The sequence below is a fragment of the Pteropus alecto genome, unplaced genomic scaffold (genome assembly GCF_000325575.1).
Source record: "Pteropus alecto unplaced genomic scaffold, ASM32557v1 scaffold86, whole genome shotgun sequence".
Lineage (NCBI taxonomy): Eukaryota > Metazoa > Chordata > Mammalia > Chiroptera > Pteropodidae > Pteropus > Pteropus alecto.
In genome coordinates, this window is record NW_006442109.1 from 8,383,918 (window position 1) to 8,406,840 (window position 22,923).

At 35.7% G+C, this 22,923-nt stretch overlaps 1 protein-coding gene across 11 annotated transcripts in view; it reads right to left on the reverse strand.

The window, feature by feature from the left end:
* Positions 1-22,923, reverse strand: part of MAP2K5 (mitogen-activated protein kinase kinase 5) — a 239,813-nt gene that overhangs the window by 209,128 nt on the left and 7,762 nt on the right. For all 11 annotated transcript variants that reach the window (XM_025038819.1, XM_025038818.1, XM_015596119.2 and 8 more), the window contains exon 3: positions 11,579-11,646. In XM_025038819.1, the coding sequence (XP_024894587.1) occupies positions 11,579-11,646 (68 nt within the window). The remainder of the gene's footprint in view (positions 1-11,578; positions 11,647-22,923) is intronic.

A 22,923-nucleotide genomic window follows, 5' to 3' on the forward strand; every position in this document is an offset into this window, starting at 1 on the left:
ATGCCAAATTTAACATAGTTTGGACAGAAAAGTAACAAAGCGACCGTTATAACATTAATAGAGCTGTAATCTGAAGTTATCCAAATAATAACCTCCTGAGCTTAATCTCTATAATCCTATCCTGGCTTTCATCACTCCTAACATAAAGGCCTGCACATAGTAGGTGTTAGATAAATATGTACTGACTGAAATGGGATCCGATTCTGATTCTGCCACTTATTAACTTGTGTATTCTTCAGGAAGTCATTTAACTTCACTGAACCTTTGTTTCCTTCAAATGGGAATAAAGAGATCTACTCTATGATATAGGACTACTGTGAAGCTCAAAATTAAACTGCAGCAATAGAATTAGTGAAGGCACTTTGTAAACTGTAAAGCTTTATTAGTAGTTGGAAAATTAAAAAGTGAACCTCCTAATATTTAAACAATATTAAGCGCATCACTTTCTGAGTAGAAATGTTCCAGTAATTAAAAATACAAAACGGTTACGTATAAAAAGTACAAAATATTGTGCTCAAACTGAATACCTCAGCAGCAGTTATAAAATGTGTTTTCCGCTTGTATACCTTGAAGAATCTGTTACATGCTGTAATTGTAGCAATAATCAATAAGCTAACAGAGTAAAAGATTAATCAGTTTTGTGATTGCTAATGGAATCTCCAGTACCAGACTCAGATTAGTTTCAGAGTCCCTCTGAGATGTTCTTCAAAATCCTTAAACAACTTTAATAAGGATGTGACAAAGTTTAGCATAGTTATCCAAAAATCTAATTAATTTGAAACAGAGGGCCAGATTCAACAAGGGGATAGCAAGTACAATTTTTGGCTTTGTTTTCCTTGCAAGTTTATCAAACAGTGTCCTATTTGTTATGAACCTAATTCTAATTCTAACGGCACAATTCAATCAATAATTACATTTTTTCCTTCATGGAACTCTGCCATATAAAAAACCCGAGTTCCAAAACAGCACAGTTTATTTAATTGTACAAGGCACAAGTTCTCTATTAAGAGAGAAGAGGACAGAGACAAAGAGAGAGCAAGAAACACACACAGAAACGACTATCGCTCACTGAATACCTACTGTATGTTAGGCTCAGTACTATGTATTTACGTTCATTCATTCAATTTCTCATAATTCTGTATCATCACCCCTATTTCACAGATGAAGCAAATGGTTTATCACTGAATCAAAAAATACTTCATTCCAATCCATGCGCTCAGAACATAAAATGTATGCTTACTATTTAAGAGTCAAAAGGTAAGTTATCTCATCGTATTTCTCGCATCTCAAAACATTTAACTACATAAACTGGGCTACTTGGGTAGACTGCTGAGCTGATGGAGAGCTTGGCTTCCTCATTCATATCCTGTGTGGTGGTTAGGCCATGTCACCTGATCTTTCAGAGACTGAGGAAGTGTGAGGCAGCATGGGACAGTGCAAAGATTCCTGTACTGATGGGTGACCTCTCTCTCTTTCTTCAGTGACCCCTTCTGGTTTTCCTCCTACCTCTCTAAACACTCTATTCAGGTTCCTGTAAGTGGTTCTTTCCTTATCGCTCCTTTAAATGCTGGAGTTCCCCATGGTTTTTCATCAACCTTGTCTTCTTATTTTAAAATCTCCTTGAGTTAACTTCAGCCATTTCAAAGGTTTCAATTACCAGAGGAGTCATTGAGACTAATTAGGAGCTGACGAATCACAAATCTTTACTTCCAGCCCAGATTTCTCTCCTAAGATTCGGAGCATACCCAATTGGTTGTCCACAGGCTCTTCAAATTCAACAGGTCCCTTACCTCTCCCACTCCTCCCTCCCTCATGCCCTAGACCTGTCTTCTGCCACCTGGGTTCACTATCTCAGTGAGTGACATCACAATGACCAAGTTTCCCAAACCAGATATCTGGAAGTAATCCAAAGCATCTCCCTTTCCTTCTTCTCCACACTCAATCAACCAGTCTTATTAACTCTGCATATTCTCCCCATGTCAAATTTCTTAAGCTAGAACCCTCCATGATCCAGTCTACCTTCCTTCCCACCCTCATCTCATACCCTCCTCCCCGCTCCCTTCCTGTCCATACCACACTGAATGACAGGCAGCTCCTTCTGAGTGCACCAGACATCCTTTCCCCTGAGCCTTTAAACACACACTTCTCTCTGCCCCAACACCTTTCCCAGTCCCCTTGTCCTAGCTTATTTCATCTAGACACCATCCTCTTCAGGAAGCCTTCTCTATCCCCAAAGCTGGATGAGGTGCTCCTTCTTTATGCTCACAGAGCACCTAATGCTTGAGCATATTATAGCATTTATCACTCTGCCTGGTAATTATGAGTTTTTCTTGTCCTTCCACATTGAATACTTCTAGTCTAATCTCCCTGACTAGACCAAGAGTTCCTTGAATTCCTTGAAGGAATAAACTGTATGTTCACTGTACCTCCACTACCTAGCATTGCACTTGGCCAGATAGCTACTATTCATAAATATTTAGTGTATGAAAAACTGCCTACACGAATAAGTGAACAAATCAGTGAGTGAGTGATCTCAGGTCCCAGCTCTATATTTACTAGCTGTGTGACCTTGAGAAAGGTATGCAATTTATTTGTGCCTCAAAATCCTCAGCTTTATAAATGGGGAAAATACCAACCTTGCTCACTTCATAGTGTTAGGAAGATCAAAATCAAAGGAGCTAGTATATGGGAAACCTTATAAAGTAGTTGGAAAAAATCTTGAAATAGGGCACAGTGCTATGAATCTCCCACTTCCAAGTACACAGTACACAGAATAACATTTATAACAATAGGGTGACACAGAAACCACTAAACGAGATCACTGAAATTTTTAGACCAAGTACAGAGGTAGAATTTAACTAATTGGTTTATCAAGGCTGAGTCAGTATCCCCTTCCTTTTCCTCAATCACTACAGTACTCTAATAATAAGTAAAAGGGTATTAGAAGGAACACTGTGTGTTTCTCTTCTGGAAGTTCATCAAGGACAGGGACCATGTCTTGTGTGTTTTATTATCTCTTAATGCAGAAGTATTAACCTGGAGTCTATATAGGCCTTAGGATATCCTTGAAGTTCCTGAAATTATATGTGAATTGTCACACTGTGTGCATTTTCCAGGAAAAGAACAAACAACTTTCTCAGATTTTCAAAAAGGTCTGTGCCCCACAAAACCTAAGAAGCTGCTGCCATACAATGCCTAGCACTGTGCCTTACACATAATAGGTGCTCCATAAATGTTTAAGGGAAGGAGGCAGACAGGAATACAGACATGGCAACTACTCTCGTTGGTTGTACCTTTTAACTTATTCACGGCAAGCCTTACACATCAAATGAGGTTTATTTATTATTCTATACATTTAAAACAGAGCAGTTTCCTAAATCTCTCTTTAGCATGCCATCTAACAGACAACATAAGTGGTACAGTATTTCAACTTATAAGAAATAGCATGCTGGTTTTTTCCTACTAATGATAAAATTTTCAAATTCCTGTTTTGTCAATACTGCAAGCATACCCCATTATATGTAGCTCAGTCAGTAATTACAGCAATAATCAATAAACTAACCAGCTATTTGCAGTCCACAGTTAATTTATTAGTTTTCTCAGTGAAGAATCCAACAATTCTAACTCTGTCAAATGACTACAAATTCAATTACAACACTACTCAGATGTGTCATCTATTATACCTTCTTTCAATTATTTCTCATACTTTAAGAGGCTTTCCCTCTGTGACACTGACCTATTAGGAAGTACAAAACTGCTTCAGCAGTCAAAAATAACATATGAAGTCAATCTACTTGGGATATCAAATTAATAGCTACATTTATTTACCTGGTTTCCGGTCCCCCCACAACTCCCCACTCACCTCACTGCCCTTGCCTTACAGTGACTACAATGCGCACATGCTCTTCCTTAAATGACTCTGGACTAAGGGTCCACATATGGTGATGGATTGATTAGATGATGAGAAAGAACACAATGAAAAGTGTTCCAGTGAAAGGTCAACAGGGAACAACTCTGGGGCCTGTTTATAGGCTAATGTTATTGGATAGATGTACTTATTAATGATTTGGAAGTGAAAAAGACAGTAAGTTGGACAAGTTTAATGATAACACTATTTGTTTTGGATAGTAAAACCGTAAAGGATGTTAGGGAGCTCCAGATGGTCTTAATAGAGGTTTGAGCAGCCAATAGCAGATGAAATTCAACTTAGCCAAGTTTAAGGTAATGTGCGTTGGCAGGAGTTTAAATTTGTATTCAGTGATGGGTCCAAAACCTGTAGGATCCTCTCGGGCTTTCAGAGTCTTTACTATGGTTAGCTTGAGGCAGTGACTATACTAACCTTTTACTTGATTTCTAGGCTGCAACAATTCTGCTATACTTCTAAAGGAGGTAATGTTTCAATAGTAGCTTCGGGGAACCTGCCACTTAAATAAAACAGGCCCATCAGCCCATGCAGATAGCAGGCCAAATGGGACATTCTTTTATAAATAGACTGCTTTATTTGACCAGTTCCCATAGTGCTTTGATAAAGATCCGGCCTGCTGTTCAACTGCTATTAAAAACTAAATAAATCAAACAAAAAATGTTGGCAAAGATGTGGAGGAAAAAAAAAAACACATGCATTGTTGGTGGGACTGTAAACTGGTATAGCCGCTATAGAAAACAGAATGAAAATTCTTAAAAAAATAAAAATAAAAAATAGAGCTACCATACAACCCTCCAATTCCACTTGTGGGTATTCATCTGAAGAAAATGAAAACACTAATTTGAAAGATATATGCACCCCTATGTTCACTGCGGCACTATTTACAACAGCCAATATATGGAAGCAACCTAAGTGTCCATCAATAGATGAATGGATGAGAAGATGTGGTATATCTATACACAATGGAATCTTGCTCAACCATAAAAAAGAATGAAATCTTGCCAATTGTTACAATATGGAAGGACCTAAAGAGTATTATACTAAGTGAAATAAGTCAGAGAAACACAAATACCATATGATTTCACTTATATGTGGAATCTAAAAAACAAAATAAATGAACAAAGAAAATAGAAACAGACTCATAGATACAGAGAACAAACTGATGGTTGCCAGAGGGGAGTGGGGTATTGAAATTGCAGAAAAGGTAAAGGAGTTTAAGAGGTACAAACCTCCAGATATAAAATATATAAGTCACGGGGATAGAATGTACAGCACAGGAATACAGTCAATAATACCATAATAACTTTATACAGTGACAGACGGTTGGTTACTAGACTTATAGTGGTGAACACATCGTAAGTTATATAAATGTTGAATCACTATGTTGTACATTTGAAACTAATATAATATTGTATGTTGACTATACTTAAATAAATAAATAGCAGTAAAAAAGAAGGAACATATATAATAGAGAAACATATTTAGAGAGAAACAACTTGTTTTGAAATTTTTAGTTACCTCAATTTATAGCTTTTTTGGACAAATTTCCTAGTTCTTCTAACTTTATTGTAGCAAAGTTACATTCACATTTCAGATATATGTGAAAACTACCCCTCTTGTTTCAAATAAAACTAGCCCTGAGAGCACAGAGGTTCATTAGGAGCTGCCAACAAGAGGGTAACACCCTAGTTACGTCCCACAGCAATCCTACTGCTAGAGGTCCATCGTTTCCTTTGAAGAGAAGCTCCTAGCCATAGCTCCTAAGGGGCTAATTGATGTAATATGGTTCTGCCCCCTCGTGCCAGCTGTCACAACACAGGACCCCAGAGGAACCAATCTACAGGCTACACTGAGCCCTCCACAGAGATGGAGCTGAACTGTGAGCATAGCCGCCTTAATGAAAAAATATAAGTGGTCAAAAGCTTCTGTGCCCATGGTCCCCAGAGTGCCCTGCCCTGGTGCCACTCTAGCTGAGGCCTGCTTGTCCTTATTTTTTCCTTTGCTACCATGAGCCACATAATAAACCCCTGGTTTGGATGTAAATTTGAGACTGCTTCTGCTCCTTGCAAGCAAAGATATCTCAAGATATTTCACAATAGGGGCTAAATAAGGGACCACTACATTTTTTATTACTATTTCATGGTCATCCAAATGTCCCAGACAAAATATTGAAGGGAGTTAAAATAATCTACCTCTGAAAAAAATGCTTTATTCATTGACTAAAATGAGAAAACAAGAGAAAAACTTAACTTACAGCTTAGGGCATGATATTATTTGAGTAAAAAAATAGAATATTTCCATAGCAATTTATTTATTTCATTCAGTTTTTCACCATTTCTCTACCCCACCAGGAGAATATACTGTATTATGTGTTGTTTGGATGAACTGCTTTGAATTAGGGGATTAACCACTTATCGAAGATTGAGATGATTTTGACTGAGCTAATTTTCCACATATAAAGTATGTTCAAAGTAGTACCTACTTAATACAGAGAATATATGAAAGCACCATGTGCAAAAATGAGCTTCCAATCTCTTCGCTCTTTGAAGGCAACTTCCTAACAGCAAAGTCCCCGAGGCTATTAAATGTTCAACTCCTAACAAGGCAAGAAATTTTGTGGTAACACTCAGCCTTATAGGTAAGGACAAAAATCTTTAGAACTTCAAAAGCCCACAGAGTATTTTTTATATTCAATGGTATTAATAATATTACCTCAACAGATGTCAAAACAAAAACATCACTTAAAACCACCAGAAGTGAAGAGACTGGGAATCAAAAGACCTGGGTCTATGTCTAGGCCTTCCCATTCATTAGCAATGTGACCGTCAACTGAATCCGACCTCACTGGGCCTCAGTATCCTTCTCTATAAAATGAAAGTGTTGGATGTGACCCATAAGCCTCCTTTCCAACTCTACTTGAGTAACTATGGTTTTAGAGGCAATCTCCATGTTATGCATACTAGGATAAAGCTAATCATATTCCCATTTACAAGGTGTTATAGAGGTCAGAAAGTATTTTCCCTCATGGCACCCAATGTCTAACAAGGTACACTATAGTCACGTATACCAAAGGGAATACTTACACTCTACTGAAACACAAAGGCTTGGCCATAATGGGAGGCATTACAGTGAAACTCATCCCATACTTTAATGGCAGTGTGGGAAAAAAAAGGTATAAAAAAAGAGAATGAGCAAAATGAAGAAATTCTTGTCACTACTGTGCTGTACTCCTACAAGTGCCTGAGTATCAAGAGAACCAGGTGTAATAAATCCTTTACTAGACACAGGATTTAGCAAAACAAATATGAATCCATTTACAAAAGCCAAGATGTACTGCTGAGTTTTTTAATGAAAGGTCACACAAAAGCGGAGGTTAACATTTAAATAACCACCTCCTATCAGTGGGTCTCTATGATAAATAAAGTTTATGATAAATCAATAAACAAGGCCCAGCACTGTTTGATGTTGTAAGGAAATGAAGCCAGCACTACCAGACAACAAATACAAAAAGATGGAAGGAGAAAAGCAACATACTATCTTCAATCTTTCTAGAAAATGAGAGGGAAAACAAAGCAAAAAGATTTAAACTACATTAAGGGAATATTTAATAGGGTTCTTTAAAAAATTAGCAATGATCAGGTAGTTTTCAGAATACGTAGGGTGAGTGTATTTTTTGTTCTAATAAAGCATTTCAAATTCTAATTAAAAAAATACTTTATAGAGGAATTAAAAAGATACAATAGTGTCAAAGAAAAAGCCATGATCCCAGAAGTAGAATATTCTAACAACATAACTTACAAGAAACTACGCCATAAAAACAGATTGTTGATTAACACAAACTCATAACAAAAACGCAGAGAGCTATCACAATGGTGCTGTAATAACACTTGGCTGCTGAATTCTCTCAATACGTTAAATATCTCCTTGGAGACCAAATTACTTTACATTTTCTTAAAAGACAATTTATTATAGCTTTGTTTTCTCCTCATTATCTCTTAAAAATATATCTAATGGAAAAAAAATACAACTTCTAAATAAATAAAACGGTACTAATGTATGACAACAGACTTTGGTTTAATACGTTGGTTATTATTTAACAGCACACAACAACCTATTGTCATGACAAATCCTTACCACAATGTGATATTGTCATGAGAAATCCTTATCACAATGTGTCATATATATCAAAAGACATTGTATGCCATTATTATGGCACACATAAAATTAACAGTCTAAGGCTGCTAGCAATTTAAATAATTGATAAATTTTCAATTAAAAAGGCAACATTTTCAGGTCTAATACAAAAATCTATTTAAATTACTGATAAAAACATGCTTCTGTTGGCCCAAAGCCAGAAAATGCTTGCATCTAAGGGATTAAAAAATAATAATTCTGCAAGTTACAACTTAGACAATGAAAATTTTTTTATAACTTTATGCAGAGATTAGGCTGTTTAATCATTTAACCTTTGTAATCAATGGAAAAGAATAATTAAAGGATTTATGGTAAAATTTGTCTCTATTTTTGCTTTCCCTATATATGGCTTTTAAAGAAATACTAAGGTGACTGCAAATTTATTGAATTCCTTATGAAAAACTAAGTTGTTTTTTTTTTAAACAACAATATGTGGTTATCTGTTAGTATCTTCCTTATATCACCACCCAAATGCTGGAATCAACGTTTTTCACAGCCAAACTGAACCTAAAAAATAAAAACCAATGCAGATTTTTAATAACAGGTTGGCAGCTGAAGACGATCAACCAAAAGCTCCTGTGAAATTAGGTCCAAATGATTCTCTTTATGGCAAAACTGGAATGCAAAGGAATTGTAACCATGAGAACCAACACAGATCAAAATGACAGCCAACCAATTTTGTTAGTACTTTTAGAAAAAGACGTCCTTACTCCGCTTTTTAAATGTTTATTCAGTGACTTACACTACATAAACAATGAGTATGTGATGGTAGAGGCTACTGCAACAAATAAGAGGAACAGGAAATCCATTTAGGTTTTAAATGACTTAAAACTTTCTCTCTCAGGGATATTTCCATTTTAAAATATTCTGCTTAAGCACTGAGAATCAGAAAAGTGGAGCTCTACCTTAAGTTAAAATTCCTTGGGGGCTTCAGGTTCTCATCTCTAAATGTTTGTTAAATGAATTAATGAGAAAATCTGGACCTGATCAGCCTGACCACAATCCACAGACCACGGCCAATTCATAAAAAAAGTTTTCAACATCCACAGCAAATTAATAAAAATGAGAAAAATATAATGACTTTTAACATTAAGACTAAATTTACTCACTTTAATGGTCATCTTTACTTTTGAGATTATTTACTGCTCGACATTTTAATCTTTAAATGACTCCCATTATTTTCTTAATAAAATGATGGTTAACAGTAGCTAACCTTATTAATTTATGTATTAATGTTTTTATTTGGTAAAATTAAATGTTACCATCCTATTTCTGTCCTCTAATATAAAAATGAAAAATTGATTAGTTCATGAAATCCAAATAATTGGGTATCAATAAGGTAGATGACTTCTTTTCAGGCTAAGAAGCAGCTCTCAAGAAATTTCAGGAACTGTTAAGTTTAAAGACAATTACATAACTAATATTTTCCTGCACAAAATAAACAATGCATTTGAGAAAATAAGCACAAATCATGAGGAATATATACTACACATATCTCAACTACGGTATTATATAAACACGAATCATTCAGAATTTAATAGTGATGATGACATAAAAGATCCCAAACCTAATGTGCAAGGAGATAGAGAGGAGAGAAACAATATAAAATGGTAAAGGAGCGCGGGCTTTGGCATTAGGAGAAAGTGAACTTAAATTCCATATTCATGTTCATACTAGCTCTGAGACCTTGGGCATGTCTCTTAAGCATAGCTTCCTCATCTAAAAAACAGGGATGATAATATCTACCTCATAGAGTGATTATTAAAGCCAAAGAAATTTAATACCATAAGCATCTAGTACATAGAGTAGGCACTTAAAAAACGGCGATGATTATTATCATTATGATCACATGCAGCAACATTCTTAAAAGGCACAATCTGTCAGACCTTCCCAAAAGAACATTTTTGAAAACACACCTTTGTGTGTGGTTATGTCACAGACAGAATGACAGTACACTGATGTCAGTAATGTACTCTCTGCAATAGATGTATATGAAAATACTAGAACCCATCTGTGTTTGTGTTTTCTAAAAATAAGCATGTCACATTCTCAGGAGAGTTAGCCAATCAATCAATACCAGTGCTAGACCTTTCAGCAGACCATCCTATTCTGCCTTTCAAGGTGATGATGAGCCCTGCTCTAAATTCTCAGTGCACAAAGACTCTCAAATAAGTTAATGGGAAGTCAATGGGAAATTGACTTTTCCTACTCTGTGCAGCTCTGCATGCAACGCTCTGTTAATCATGCCATCCTTCTTGTTCTCTTTCCTCTTACCCTAAATTAAAACTATTGGCAGAAACCCATACAGACATTTTACAGTTTTCATTACAATTAAACAGTATCCTGAGTTAAAGTTGAGGTCTATCAAAAACCTACAACCTAACTGTTGGCTAAAAACTAGTCTCACTGAAAAGCAAGGACCCCGATGCCATCATTTCCACCATAATACCACTTTGCATTTGTATAGAACTTTTAAGTTTTCAAAGGGCTCTCCCTGTCTATTCTCCCATTTGATCAGTACAATGACCCTGTGCAGTAAAAAGGACAAGTATTATTATCTACAATTGACAGATGAGGCAACTACAGCACAGAAAGGTTAAGTGATTTTTGCCCAAGGCCAGGAAGCCAGAGGAGAGCAGTGGTCTCTGGACTTCCAGTCCAATGCTCTTTCCAACGGGCCACTAGAGAAGGTTTTGTAAACAGATTACAAACTCAATTAAAATAAAATAAAATAAATAAGAGGAAATAAAACAAAATAAGAGGAAAGCACAAATCAGGGCTCAGGGAAGCTATATCTCTTCACAGTGGTTGAATTTTTCAAGTTTAGTATTAAAATTTTAGAAATATACTCTTTCCTCTTGTTTGTCTACTTTAGCTTTGAGACAAACATTAATGCAAATTTTCATTGAAATTTGAAACACAAAAGGAAAGTCATTTCAGGATATATTCAAATCACTTTGATTCAGTAAGTAATCCTGTAGTTCATCTTGGGATGGGGGTAAGGGGGTGGTTAGTGCATAAAATAATAGAGTACATCTTTAAATTGTGTATCCATATTAAGCCTGCAGCTACATTATAACTGTAGTCTGTTTGGAAGGGTGAAGAGATCTCCAGTTGAAAGTAGATTTTGAAAAATTTTTTAGAGCCCAGGGGTTCATTTTTAATGAGCCGTCACTTTAAGTACTGCATAAAAAATACAGGAAATTGATAGTCCATTTAGTCTGCACCATACCTAATGCAAAAGTCATTAAGATGCGTTATTCTTAATGTTCATGATATGATTAGTAAGTGTCTTTTGAAAAGAATGTCCTTAACTTTCACATAAAGAAATCTTTGAAAACCTTATATACTATACAGAAAAATGTTATGGCAACTGATTTATATCTTCACTATGCCAAACAACGGCATCCTCAATTACAGTAACATTTTAAACATAGTCCTCATTTGTAATATACTTACATATGACAGCATTGCCTTCATTTCTTCATCACTCCTCACTGTAATTCGATCACCATCTTCATCTTCATCTGTTTAAAAAGCAACATAATGCAAGTGGTAAGATTTGCATTTTTTAATGTACAAAAAGCACATCAGCTGGGAACACAATACAACTGGTTTTTACAACCTGATATTCAAATCCTCAACACTCTATTTTTGGAGATGTTGAGGTTTGTTGTTTTGTTTTTCATTCAGAATACAACCAGAATATCAACAAAGAATTAAAAATTTTAGGGACAGCTGAAAATTAAAATATTGCTCATGCCATTCATGACATGTATCTTGTTTAAAATAAGTATACCTGGAATATGACTAAAACAGGTTTGGTTTAGAGAACTTAAAAACTGAAGACAGATCAGTCCTGTTCTACTATCAGTACTTTTTTCCTGTCCCACACAAAACCCTATCCCTTTATTTTTCCATTCTTCCATTCTTCCAGGCAACCCATCATGTCACAATAGCATGATAAAAATGGCTAACATTATTAAACACCATTATACACAAGGCACCATGATTTGTGCTTCACACGTGGTACCCACTTAAAAACCTCACAGCAACCTACAATATGGATAGTGTGACTCGATCATTATTACTCTTCCCTTTCTTACAAAAAAAAATTACAAAAAGCAAACAAAAACTGGGAACCTAGAGCAAGGTTAACTTGCAAAGCAACTTTAACACAATTCTCCCCATACCCTTCCTATCTAGTAGCAATCTTTCTTTCTGAAAGTTTTCATTTGTGCTGGGAACTCTGACTATAGTAAGCTTCAAATGGTGATTCATGCTATTTTGAAATAACAGTCTTAAAACTAGAAGATAATAAGAATTTACAAAATGCATAATCAGAATGTATACATTTGACTAACTATCATCAAAGTGGCCACAATCAGAAACAATGTACTTATTTCAATTATGTTTCTCTTATACAAAATAGTTTTGAAATATCTCTTCACAAACTGCTTAAAGAACCTGAAGACGGACGATGTGAAACAAGTGAAACAACTATAAGATCTCATTTTTAAACCCAAATGGAATTGTCCATCAGATCACTCAGCTACACTACCTGCCAAGCAGAACTCAGAATTACTTTTGCCTATTTCTAAATACTTAGTTAGCTACTTCATCTTTCTAAAAATAAAGATCTGTCAACATCCTATATGGTAGACTTTAAGTGTACAGTTGAAAGAAAAATGCCAAAAACATTTTGAGCAATAGCAGCATTGTTGGAGGAAGTACAAAGGCTCCCAGGGGAAAACCTAGAAAGGGGCCTCCTCTCCCTCATTTGGATATCTTGGCTCTGGTACATTTATAAAACAATCAGTGGTGTTATTTTATTTTATTTTTTGGTCACTCCTGGGCATCTAATTGTTGATTTAATCAGATATGGAGAACCTGATCCCAGGCCTGGGGAAACAGACACATCTTTTGTCATGAAGATGTGTCTGTTACATGACATGCTCTGGGGACTCTTACTGAAAATACAGCACGAGTTCAGATCAGCACATGGATCTTTGCCGACCGCCCTCCCTCCTGTCCAGAGGCAGTTTTGAAGATATACCCCTGCTCGGTGAACAGACCGTGGGAACCCTAGGAGGGAGCTTGTGTTGTCTCCCAATTAGCCTATTTCAGAGCAAAATGCTACTATCTTTTTATCCTCACTAGCCAGTAGTAATGTGACATCATGATGGAAACCAGCATTTGAGCCAGTCCAGCTCTGTGATCAAGCCAACAGCTCTCACTGGGGTTCTCTCTCTAAAGCATTTGTTCCCCGATCCTGGTTCATTCCCAAAGAGTTCTCCAATTTGATGTAAATCAGTATCATCAAGTCACACTGTTTAAATATCTATATAGCTAGGAGCTGTCTAAAGTCACTATTGGCATTATGCTACCAAGAGCTGCCTGTTTTCTGTATAAAAGGCACACAGTGGTCTCTTTCAGTGACAAAGAAGGTGCATTCCTAGAGAGATGTTACATATATAAAGGACTGTATAGGAATCTAACACTTTCCTTCTTTCTTTTTTTTTAATTATAGCTACAGAATCTATAAAGACGAATTGGGGGAGAAATGCCATTTTAGTTTTGGAAACAAGGAGTTTCTACATAGGTTCTAGAAACTAGTATTTTCAAAGTTAAGTAAAAAGATTTTCTTACAAATGAAGGAAACAAAGGAGGAAAAAAACATATAATATAAAGGAATATAATGTTGTACATTATCACACATGAAAGCACTTAACATTTTTGTTTTAAAACCAAGTCAAATTCTCTGTTTAGATGTGGACTAGAATGATTTGTTCTCGATAAAAGTCCCAAACTTGGTAAAACTTCCAGCCTAAATAGAGTAGCTTTTTGTAAATCTTGGTTCTACACCACAGCTAGCTACAGAGATACAAAGGGGCTGCTTATATTCAAACTTCAATCTACACAAGACCTCAAAAGATACTGTTCACGGGGGATGAAGAAGTGCTTGGAGTTTTGTAACAGGTAAAAAACCTTTTTATAATTTGTAAAGAGAGGACACAGATTCCAGAAAAGTTCTTTATATCACAGTAACAACAACAAGAGTTCTCTAAACTCTCAAAACCAGAGCTTGAACCTTTATAGCTACTTAAAACAAGAAGTTCTGTAATTCTAGAATTCTATGAAATCTCTTAGGGTTTATTTCAGCAAAAAACTGTGAAGGAAGTCAGCCACCAGAATAATTTCTTGTTTGACAGTTCCACAAAAGGCAGCTATGAAATACAAGGATACTTTGCTTTAAGTGGGCAGAAAACTGAGACCAAAAGGCAAGAAGAGCCAACTTAGTGGTAGGGTGTTAAGCAGTGTCCCATAAAAAGTCTGTCTCCAAGAGAAAGATTTCAGATAAGTTGAAAGAGGCATTCTAATAAAGCCTGAGGATTAAATCAAGCTTACATGACACAGTGATTAACAGTTCTTACAGATTAATAAGTGACCCCATTATGTGTACATATTGGTTTTCTTTACAAATTGCACTTTGGGTACTATCTGATTCACCCTAAATATTGTGACTGGTAGTTTTAATGAAGACTTCTTGTTATTGTCAAAAAAGAGACAGTTGGAAAAGTAATCACATCTATGAGAAGACTGATGATTCTGGCCAAAAGGCAAAATCCAAGCTATCTATCCTCCAAGTGCACCCCAAGAACAAACCATTGGCTTGAGCAAACCATTGGCTTTGAAGTTTAAAGTGGGAATACACTTTTCTCTAAAGACAATGAAGTCCAAAGAAGACATATAACAGGTACATGAAAAGATGTTCAACATCACTAATTATCAGGGAAATGCAAATCAAACCCACAATGAGATATCACCTCACACCTGTAAGAATGGCTATCATCAAAAAGACAATAGAAAACAAGTGTTGGTGAGGATGTGGAGAAAAGAGAACCATTGTGCACTACTGGTGGGAACGCAAATTGGAAAACAATATAGATGTTCCTCAAAATATTAAAAATAAAATTACCATATGATTTGGCAATCCCACTTCTGGGTGCAGCTCCAGAGGAACTAAAATCAGAATCTTATAGAGACATCTGCATTCACATATTCATTGCAACATTATTCACAATAACCAAGATGTAGAAACAATGTAAGTATACATCACTAGATGAACAGATAAAGATGTTGTGTGTGTGTATGGAATGGAATATTACAGTCATGAAAAATAAAGTTATCTTAACATTTGCGACAACTTGGATGAAACTTTAGGGCATTATGCTAAGGGAAATAAGTCAAACAGAACAAGATAAATACAGTATGATATCACTCATATGTGGAATCTAAAAAAGCCAAACTTAGAGAAACAGAGTAGAATGGTGATTACCAGAGGCTGGGGAGTGGCGGAAATGGAGAGATACTTATCAAAAGGTACAAATTTTCAGTTATAAGTATAATGAGGTCTGGAGGTCTAATGTACAGCATGGATTACAGCTAATAATACTGTATCATATACTTGAATGTTGCTAAGAGTAAATCTTAAAACATTCTCATCAGAAAAAAGAAATGGACAGGATAGAGATGTTAGATAATGCTATAGTGGTAATCATCTTGCAACTTATAAGTGTATCAAATCAGAACACTGTACACCTTAAACTTACTCAATGTTATATGCCAATTATATCTCAATAAAGCTGGGAAAAAATTAAAAAATAATTACAATGAATTGACAGGTGTGATAAATTAATTAAGCATAAGAAAGTAGAAACAGATTTAGTATAATATACCAAGCAATTTAGTATGACAATAACTTCAGACACTTTTCTCAACAAAAAGCTGAACTTATACAGCCCATCTAGCAAAGATTGTGGCTATCTATCAAACTGGATTAGCTATAAAAAGTACTAGAACTATAAATCATACAAACTTAACTAAAATGACACAAAGAGTTTTAAAAGTATAAATATGTTGGTGAAGAACACTAGAAAATAGTGTTACTAAGTAGAGAGAAGTAGAAAAAATAAGTTGAACTCTTGTCTTATATGTGGAGGTTCTTTGCCATCTGACCAAAAATATATTACTAGATATGACCAAGAGGGAGGTGGGTGCGATAGATCTGATACACTGATTCACAATGAGAATTCCAGGCTTCTCTAGTTGCCTGGAGCATAGCAATATGATTTTCCAGCACATTAGGGAAGCAAAAGTAGAACCAGAAAGTCTATGTACTGGCTGGATTTTGTTAATGTCACTTAAAATGGAGGCAAAAATCTTAGCAAGATACCAAATAGAGTGCAGCAGATGGTAAACAAATATTATGAAGCAATCTTCACAAAATCTGCAGTGTGTCACAAATATACAAAATGGCAGAGTTTGGGAAAAGAGAATCATAACAGGCCATATGTTGTTAGCGATTTTATTTGAGGCAACATGCAATCCAGAAACCAAGAGAAGGAACATAAAGGCCCAATAGAGGAAGAGAGGCAGCCTCAGGTAAGGGCGGTCAGAATGGCAAGCACAGTGCCTACCAAGTAAACAGCAGAAAAACAGCAGATGCTGGGGAGGCCTCAGCCAAACAGCACCCACTGCAGTGACAGGACTCAAGTGGGCTTTCAAGAGAAACAATCTAGCTTCTACAAAGAGCAACGGAAAGTTAAGGCAATATATTATATGTCATTTGTCACAGTCCTTCAGTGCCCGGTGAGTCAATTAGAACTACAGCAAAGGCATTTTTCCAAGGCAAGAGGAAAGAAATGAAAACATAATTGCAGAGGTTAGAAAGACATCAACAGGAAATTACCAGAAAAGTTGTCAAGTTCAGAGCCCTTTTCAGGTATGGAATCTAAGATCTGCACAGGACTACAGGCCATAGTTTCTATGGCCAAATCTTCATATTCATGAGTTTTAAATTAGCTCCATACCATACCTCCCACCTCCTGATTCATTTTTTACTTATTTTCTCTCTTCCTTCCAACAAATATGTAAGTACCTACTATGTAGCAGGCAATTTCCTGAGCACTGGGAACAGTTGAAAAAGAAAAAAAAAAAAAAAACAACCTGCTCTCATAGAGCTTACTTACACTCTTGATGAGAAACTATAGGGAATGTGGGAGTTTGGCCTATACAGGTATCTGGGAAAAGAGTGTTCCAGGCAGAGGCAACAGCTAATACAAAGGCCCTGAGGCACAAGAATATCTGGCATATTTGAGAGACTGAAAGAAAGCCACAGTAGCTGGAACAGAATGAGAGGAGAGAGAGAAATAGATAATAAGTTCAGAGAAGTAATGGTGGAGCAGGGTTGGGGGCAGATGAGAAAATGGAGGGTCCTATAGGACATTTTAAGAACTTGACCTTTACTCCTGAGTAAGATGAGATCATTGGAGAGTTTTGAGTGTTATGATTTCACTTATCTTCTCAAAGGATCACTTTGGCTGCTGTGCAGAGGCAAAAGCAGAAACAGGGAGGCCATTCAGGAGACCACTGTCCTAGTTCAGGTGAGACATAATGGTGGCCTATACCACACCGAGACTTTGAGCTGTTGTCAAACGCTGAATATATTTTAAAGATAGAGCTAGTAGGATCTGCTGATGGATGAGATTTAAAGGCTTGTCCTTATTACTTCATTCCTTCAACCATCCATGCATTCCGAAAATACATACTGAATTTGTACTATGTGCCAGGTACTATGCTAGGCTTTCTAGTGATCCAAAATGAGCAGTACTATCTATTGCCTTCAAGGAACTAGCCTGGTGCTTGGGTAAAGGACTTAAGCTTCTTAATTCTCATGCAAAATAGCAAGACTACTAATAAGCAACTACTCTCAGAAGACAAAAAAAATTTGGACTTTTTGTATCAATGATATTTGGAACCAAAATTCCAATAAATTAAAGCTCTCTTCCAATCTTTTCAAATTCTAGGATGCACAATTAACTGTTACCTGTTAAATAATTTTAGACTCAGTGTAGGTCTGTTGGGAATAACAATTTTTCATTAACCTACCTAGTTTTACTTACAAGCAACCACTTATCTTGTACATATACTATAGGTTTAAAAATAAACTTTTTTCCAACTATTTTATGATTTCCACATATCTTATGATTTATACTTTTCTCCAAAGCAAAAAGGGGTTTCCACTCAACTATTCTTAATGATATTGCCTTTACTGTTTGGACATAAAAAGTGTTTCTCCAGTAATGAGCTATAGTTGTTTTCTATACTCTAAGAATTTACAACTTACATGATTGCAATTTTGCTTTAAATCATCACATTATGCCAAATTTAAAATGAGATATGATGTACTGGTTTTAAAATTTCCACCCCAAATAATCTTCCAGAAATTCATAAAACAACTAAAAAATATCCTATTCAATGAGAAGTGAGTATAAAATGATCATGGTTGAGGAAAAACATAAGTACAGATTTAGCCTATAATCATATTTTCTGAACCCAAACTCAGATGTATGGTTTGACAAGTCTGAAATATTTATGAGAGCTGCAGACCAAGATATGTGAGGTCAGAGTGTTATGGAAAAGTGGTGCCATAGAGTATTTATAGGTAAAAGTCAGCATTTGTCTATACAGACTTAAAATGCATCTTTTAAGTCACTAGTAAGATTTTATCATCCAGCAACTTGTCTAGAGAAAATTCAGGGAGAGGAACACACGTAACAGATATGTGCAGGGAACTCATTAGTGAGCACAGCTGATTTTCATCACCTCATGTGTTAGTGTGCTCATTAATCTGTTAACAAAACTGAAAATCAGCAGGGGTCTTTGGGCCTATACGAATGTCAGACTCCTACAGCTTATGTAGGGCCTACATATGCAAACATACAAGATTTTTTATCATTATGGAATTTAGCTTCATCTCAGAAGTGTTCTCATTTCTTGAAAAAGGCAAATTATTCAAAAGCTGGGATGGAATCAACAGTCTATCTGCTTAAAAAATAAAACTGGATCCCCATCTGACTTCTTCTTTCATCAAAATAAATGGGAAATGGTACAAAAAAAAACCACTCTGTAATAAAAATGCAGTTTTACAAAAAGAAAACAACACACCAAAACACATACGTGTGTACGCGCTTAACCCGATTAAAGTAGGGGAAAATACTAATATGAAATGTTTTTTCAATATCCTGGAATGTAGTAGACCTTTCTAAGCTTGATATAAATCCAGAAGTCTCAATGAAAAATATGATAAATCTGACCGTATAAAAATGTAAACTTCTCCATGGAAAAAAAAGAAGAGAAAAAAATGACCAAAACCAGTTGAAACCAGTAAACTAAACAAAAATATCTGTAACATATAAGACAAAGGGTCGATTTTCTTAGTATTGGAAAGTTTTAAATCAATTTAAAAAATTACAAATAATCTAATAGAAAATGAGCAAAGGTGACAAACAGTTCAAAGAAATTAAACACATATTACCAAAATACATATGAAAAGATGCTCAAGCTCATTTATAATTGAGGAAATACAAAATAAAACAATAATACAATAATCTTTTCCACCTATCAAATTGACATTGACAAAAAGTTTGCTAATACCAAGAGTTGGTGAGGGTAGAGAGAAACAGGCACTCTCAAACATTGTTGGTGGGAATATAAATTGGTTCTACCTTTTGGACAGCAACATGGTAATAGCTATTAATATGTAAAATGCGGGTACTCTTTCTCTAAGTAGTACCAACTCCTAGGAATTTAGCCTACAAATATACTTCCACAATGTGGGAAGATATAAGACAATATTGCTGACTGTAGCATTTTTTTCTAATACTAAAAACTTAAAACTGGTCCATCAATAGGTAAAATAAATTAAGCCACACTCATAAAATTAAGTATAATGTAGTTATACAAAAAATGAAGTTGTTCTGTATACAATGATGTTGGAAAGAGGCCAATGTATACTATCAAATGCAGGATACTAGTTCTAGTATAGTATATAACATGTACAGAGAGAATTTCTGTAAGAATAAAGAAGAAACTGTTAACTAGTGACTTAGGGAAAATAGAGACTTTTACATTTTGCTTTATTCTATGCTGCTTGAATGCTTTTTAAAGGTCATCTATACCTTCATTCTCATAATTTATTTTTAATTTTTACTTTTCAACTAGAGTTGACATTCAATATCATTTTATATTAGTTTCAGATGTATAGTGTAGTGGTTAGACATTTACATAATTTACAACATGATCCCCTAGAAAAGTCTAGTACCCACCTGGCACTAAACATAGTTATTACAATATTATTGACTATATACCCTATGCTGTACTTTACATCCCTGTGACTATTTTTCAGCTACCAATTTGTACTTTTTAATCCCTTCACTGTTTTCATCCATCTCATCCTCCCTTCTATCTGACAATCACCAGTTTGTTCTCTGTATCTATGAGTCTGTTTTCATTTTGTTTGTTCATTTTGCTCCTTAGATTCCACATATAAGTGAAATCATATGGTATTTGCTTTCTCTGTCTATCCATGTTGTTGCAAATGGTAAGATTTCTTTTTTATGGCTAAGTAATATTCCATTGTATAAATGTACAACTTCTTTATCCAATAGTTTATTGATGGGCACTTAGGTCACTTCTATAGTTTGGCTATTGTAAATAGTGCTGTAGTAAACATAGGGTTGCATATATATTTTCAAATTAAGTGTTCTGGTTTCCTCTGGATATATCTTTTTAATTAAAAAAAAAAAAATCAGACACTAAATATTGAAAAGTACTTTCATTTGTGTTCTTGTAAGGAAGAAAGGACCTAGAAAGAGTAAGAAAAAGAAAGAAGTTGAGGGCAGCAGTCCCCAACCTTTTTGGCACCAGGGACCAGTTCTCCTATGAGAATCTAATCCCTGATGATCTGAGGTGGAGCTGAGGTGGTGATGCTAGTGCTGGAGAGTGGCTGCAAATACATATGAAGGTTTACTAGCTAGCCTGCCTACTGCTCACCTCCTGCTGTGCAGCCAGGTCCTTACCGGCCAGGACCATTACCTGTCCACGGCCCAGGGGTTAGAAACCCCTGGTTTAGGGCCATCAGTCCAAGAGGTGAATTCAGCACAAATGGGTCTCCTTCCCCTCATCCAGCTCTAACTCCCCTCGAAAACAGCATCCCCAGGGACAGAAGTCAGAAACAATATGGCCACTGCAGACCCTCTACCCGCTCAGGACATCAGGCCCAATCAAGTGTGAGAATTTGAATCTGGAGCCTGAATAGTCCACCACCAATCAATTATATCCTGTGCCTGGGCAATAGCACAAATAATCCAAAAAAGCTTTAGGTTAATGCATTTTATAATTTCCATTTGAATATGGATACAAGTCACACTCCATTTTATTCAATAAGGGTGTTTCTTCAAGGCACTAACCTAAATACTAAGAAGAGAGCAAGAATGAAATAAATCATGGTCTCTGTCACCGACTCATTCAAAATCAAGTGAGGAAGGAAAATACATACAACCAACCAGAAGGCAGGCCCAAAAGGTTACCTGCTCCTATAAAGCTACACAGGGAGATTAACCACATCTGGAGGGACCAGAGATTCAGTGACGAGACGGCATTTCTCAAAAATGAGGACTCTGTAAGATTACCTGACCTTTCCTCTCTTTTCCACTTACTCAAATCCTTTTCTCTACATTTATGTAAAACAGGTAAATATGATGGTACTCATTCATATCACTAAATATAATACCATCTCTTTTGTATAAGAAATCAATTGATGTTAGGTATACTTTTTGGTATTAAATATATTACTATAAATATCTTTGATTGAAGTTTTATGTATTCAAGAGTTGTTCTATTATATCCATTAACCACTGAAACTGCTCAAAAATATCAGTAAATTAGTTTACAAACTATAACTTTCCAACTGTTTCTTATACATAGATTCTATTTATTAGTTCAGACCTTTGGTTCAGAAAATAAGGTCACCTTAGGACAATCATGAAAAAAGCTAAACTAAGAGTTTAAGTTTATAATGGAAAGTATACGATAATCTAAGCATAAAAACTATCATTATTTTGTCTGTGTGTGTGTGTCTGTGTGTGTGTCACCTAAAGCTTGTCCAGATGCAGTTGAGTGTAGAGCTGCTGCCCTTGTTGGGGAAAGAAGGAATGAGACGTCTAAGAACTTAACCTAGAAGATTAAACTTTTTTTTCTGTGTTAGGTATACTTTTCGGTATTAAATATATACCATAAATGTTTGTTTGATCAAAATTTAATTTTTCAAGAGTTGTTCCATCATACCTGTAAACCATAAACCCATAAACCACATAAAACATACTTAACACACTGCAAAGGCTTTCAACATGCTTTGTTAAAAGAGTGCAAGTTTTACACCCAAAAAGGACTGTGTTTGAATCGGGGATTCACCACTTCCAAGTTATCACCTTTGGTAATTATTTCGTGTCTCTAAACTTCAGTTTCCTCACAGGTATAATGTTCCTACGTCACAGAGTTGTGGTAAATATTAGCAACAATCTAGTATCATCTAGTATACTGGGTACAGAGCAGGCCACCAATAAATAATAGCAAAAGTGATCAGTATTTTTACTATGAACCTAACTCTGGAAGCCTGGGGGACACAAGTACATTGAACCACTTTGGGGAACCCAGAAAACAAAAAGTAGGAAGTACAAAGCTTCTTTTCTGCACACTTAAGAACAATCAGAATATATGATTTCAAGAATTATGGCAACTCTCAGAACAAATCTTAGCAGTGGTTGAAAAAATACATATGCTCTGGAGTCTATTCCATAAATTCCACTGCACCACTTACTAGCTATGAGACTGAGCAGGTTGCTTAGAGGAGATGTCCTTTCCTCAACGAAAGCAGAGCTAATAACAACAGTCTGTCAAAG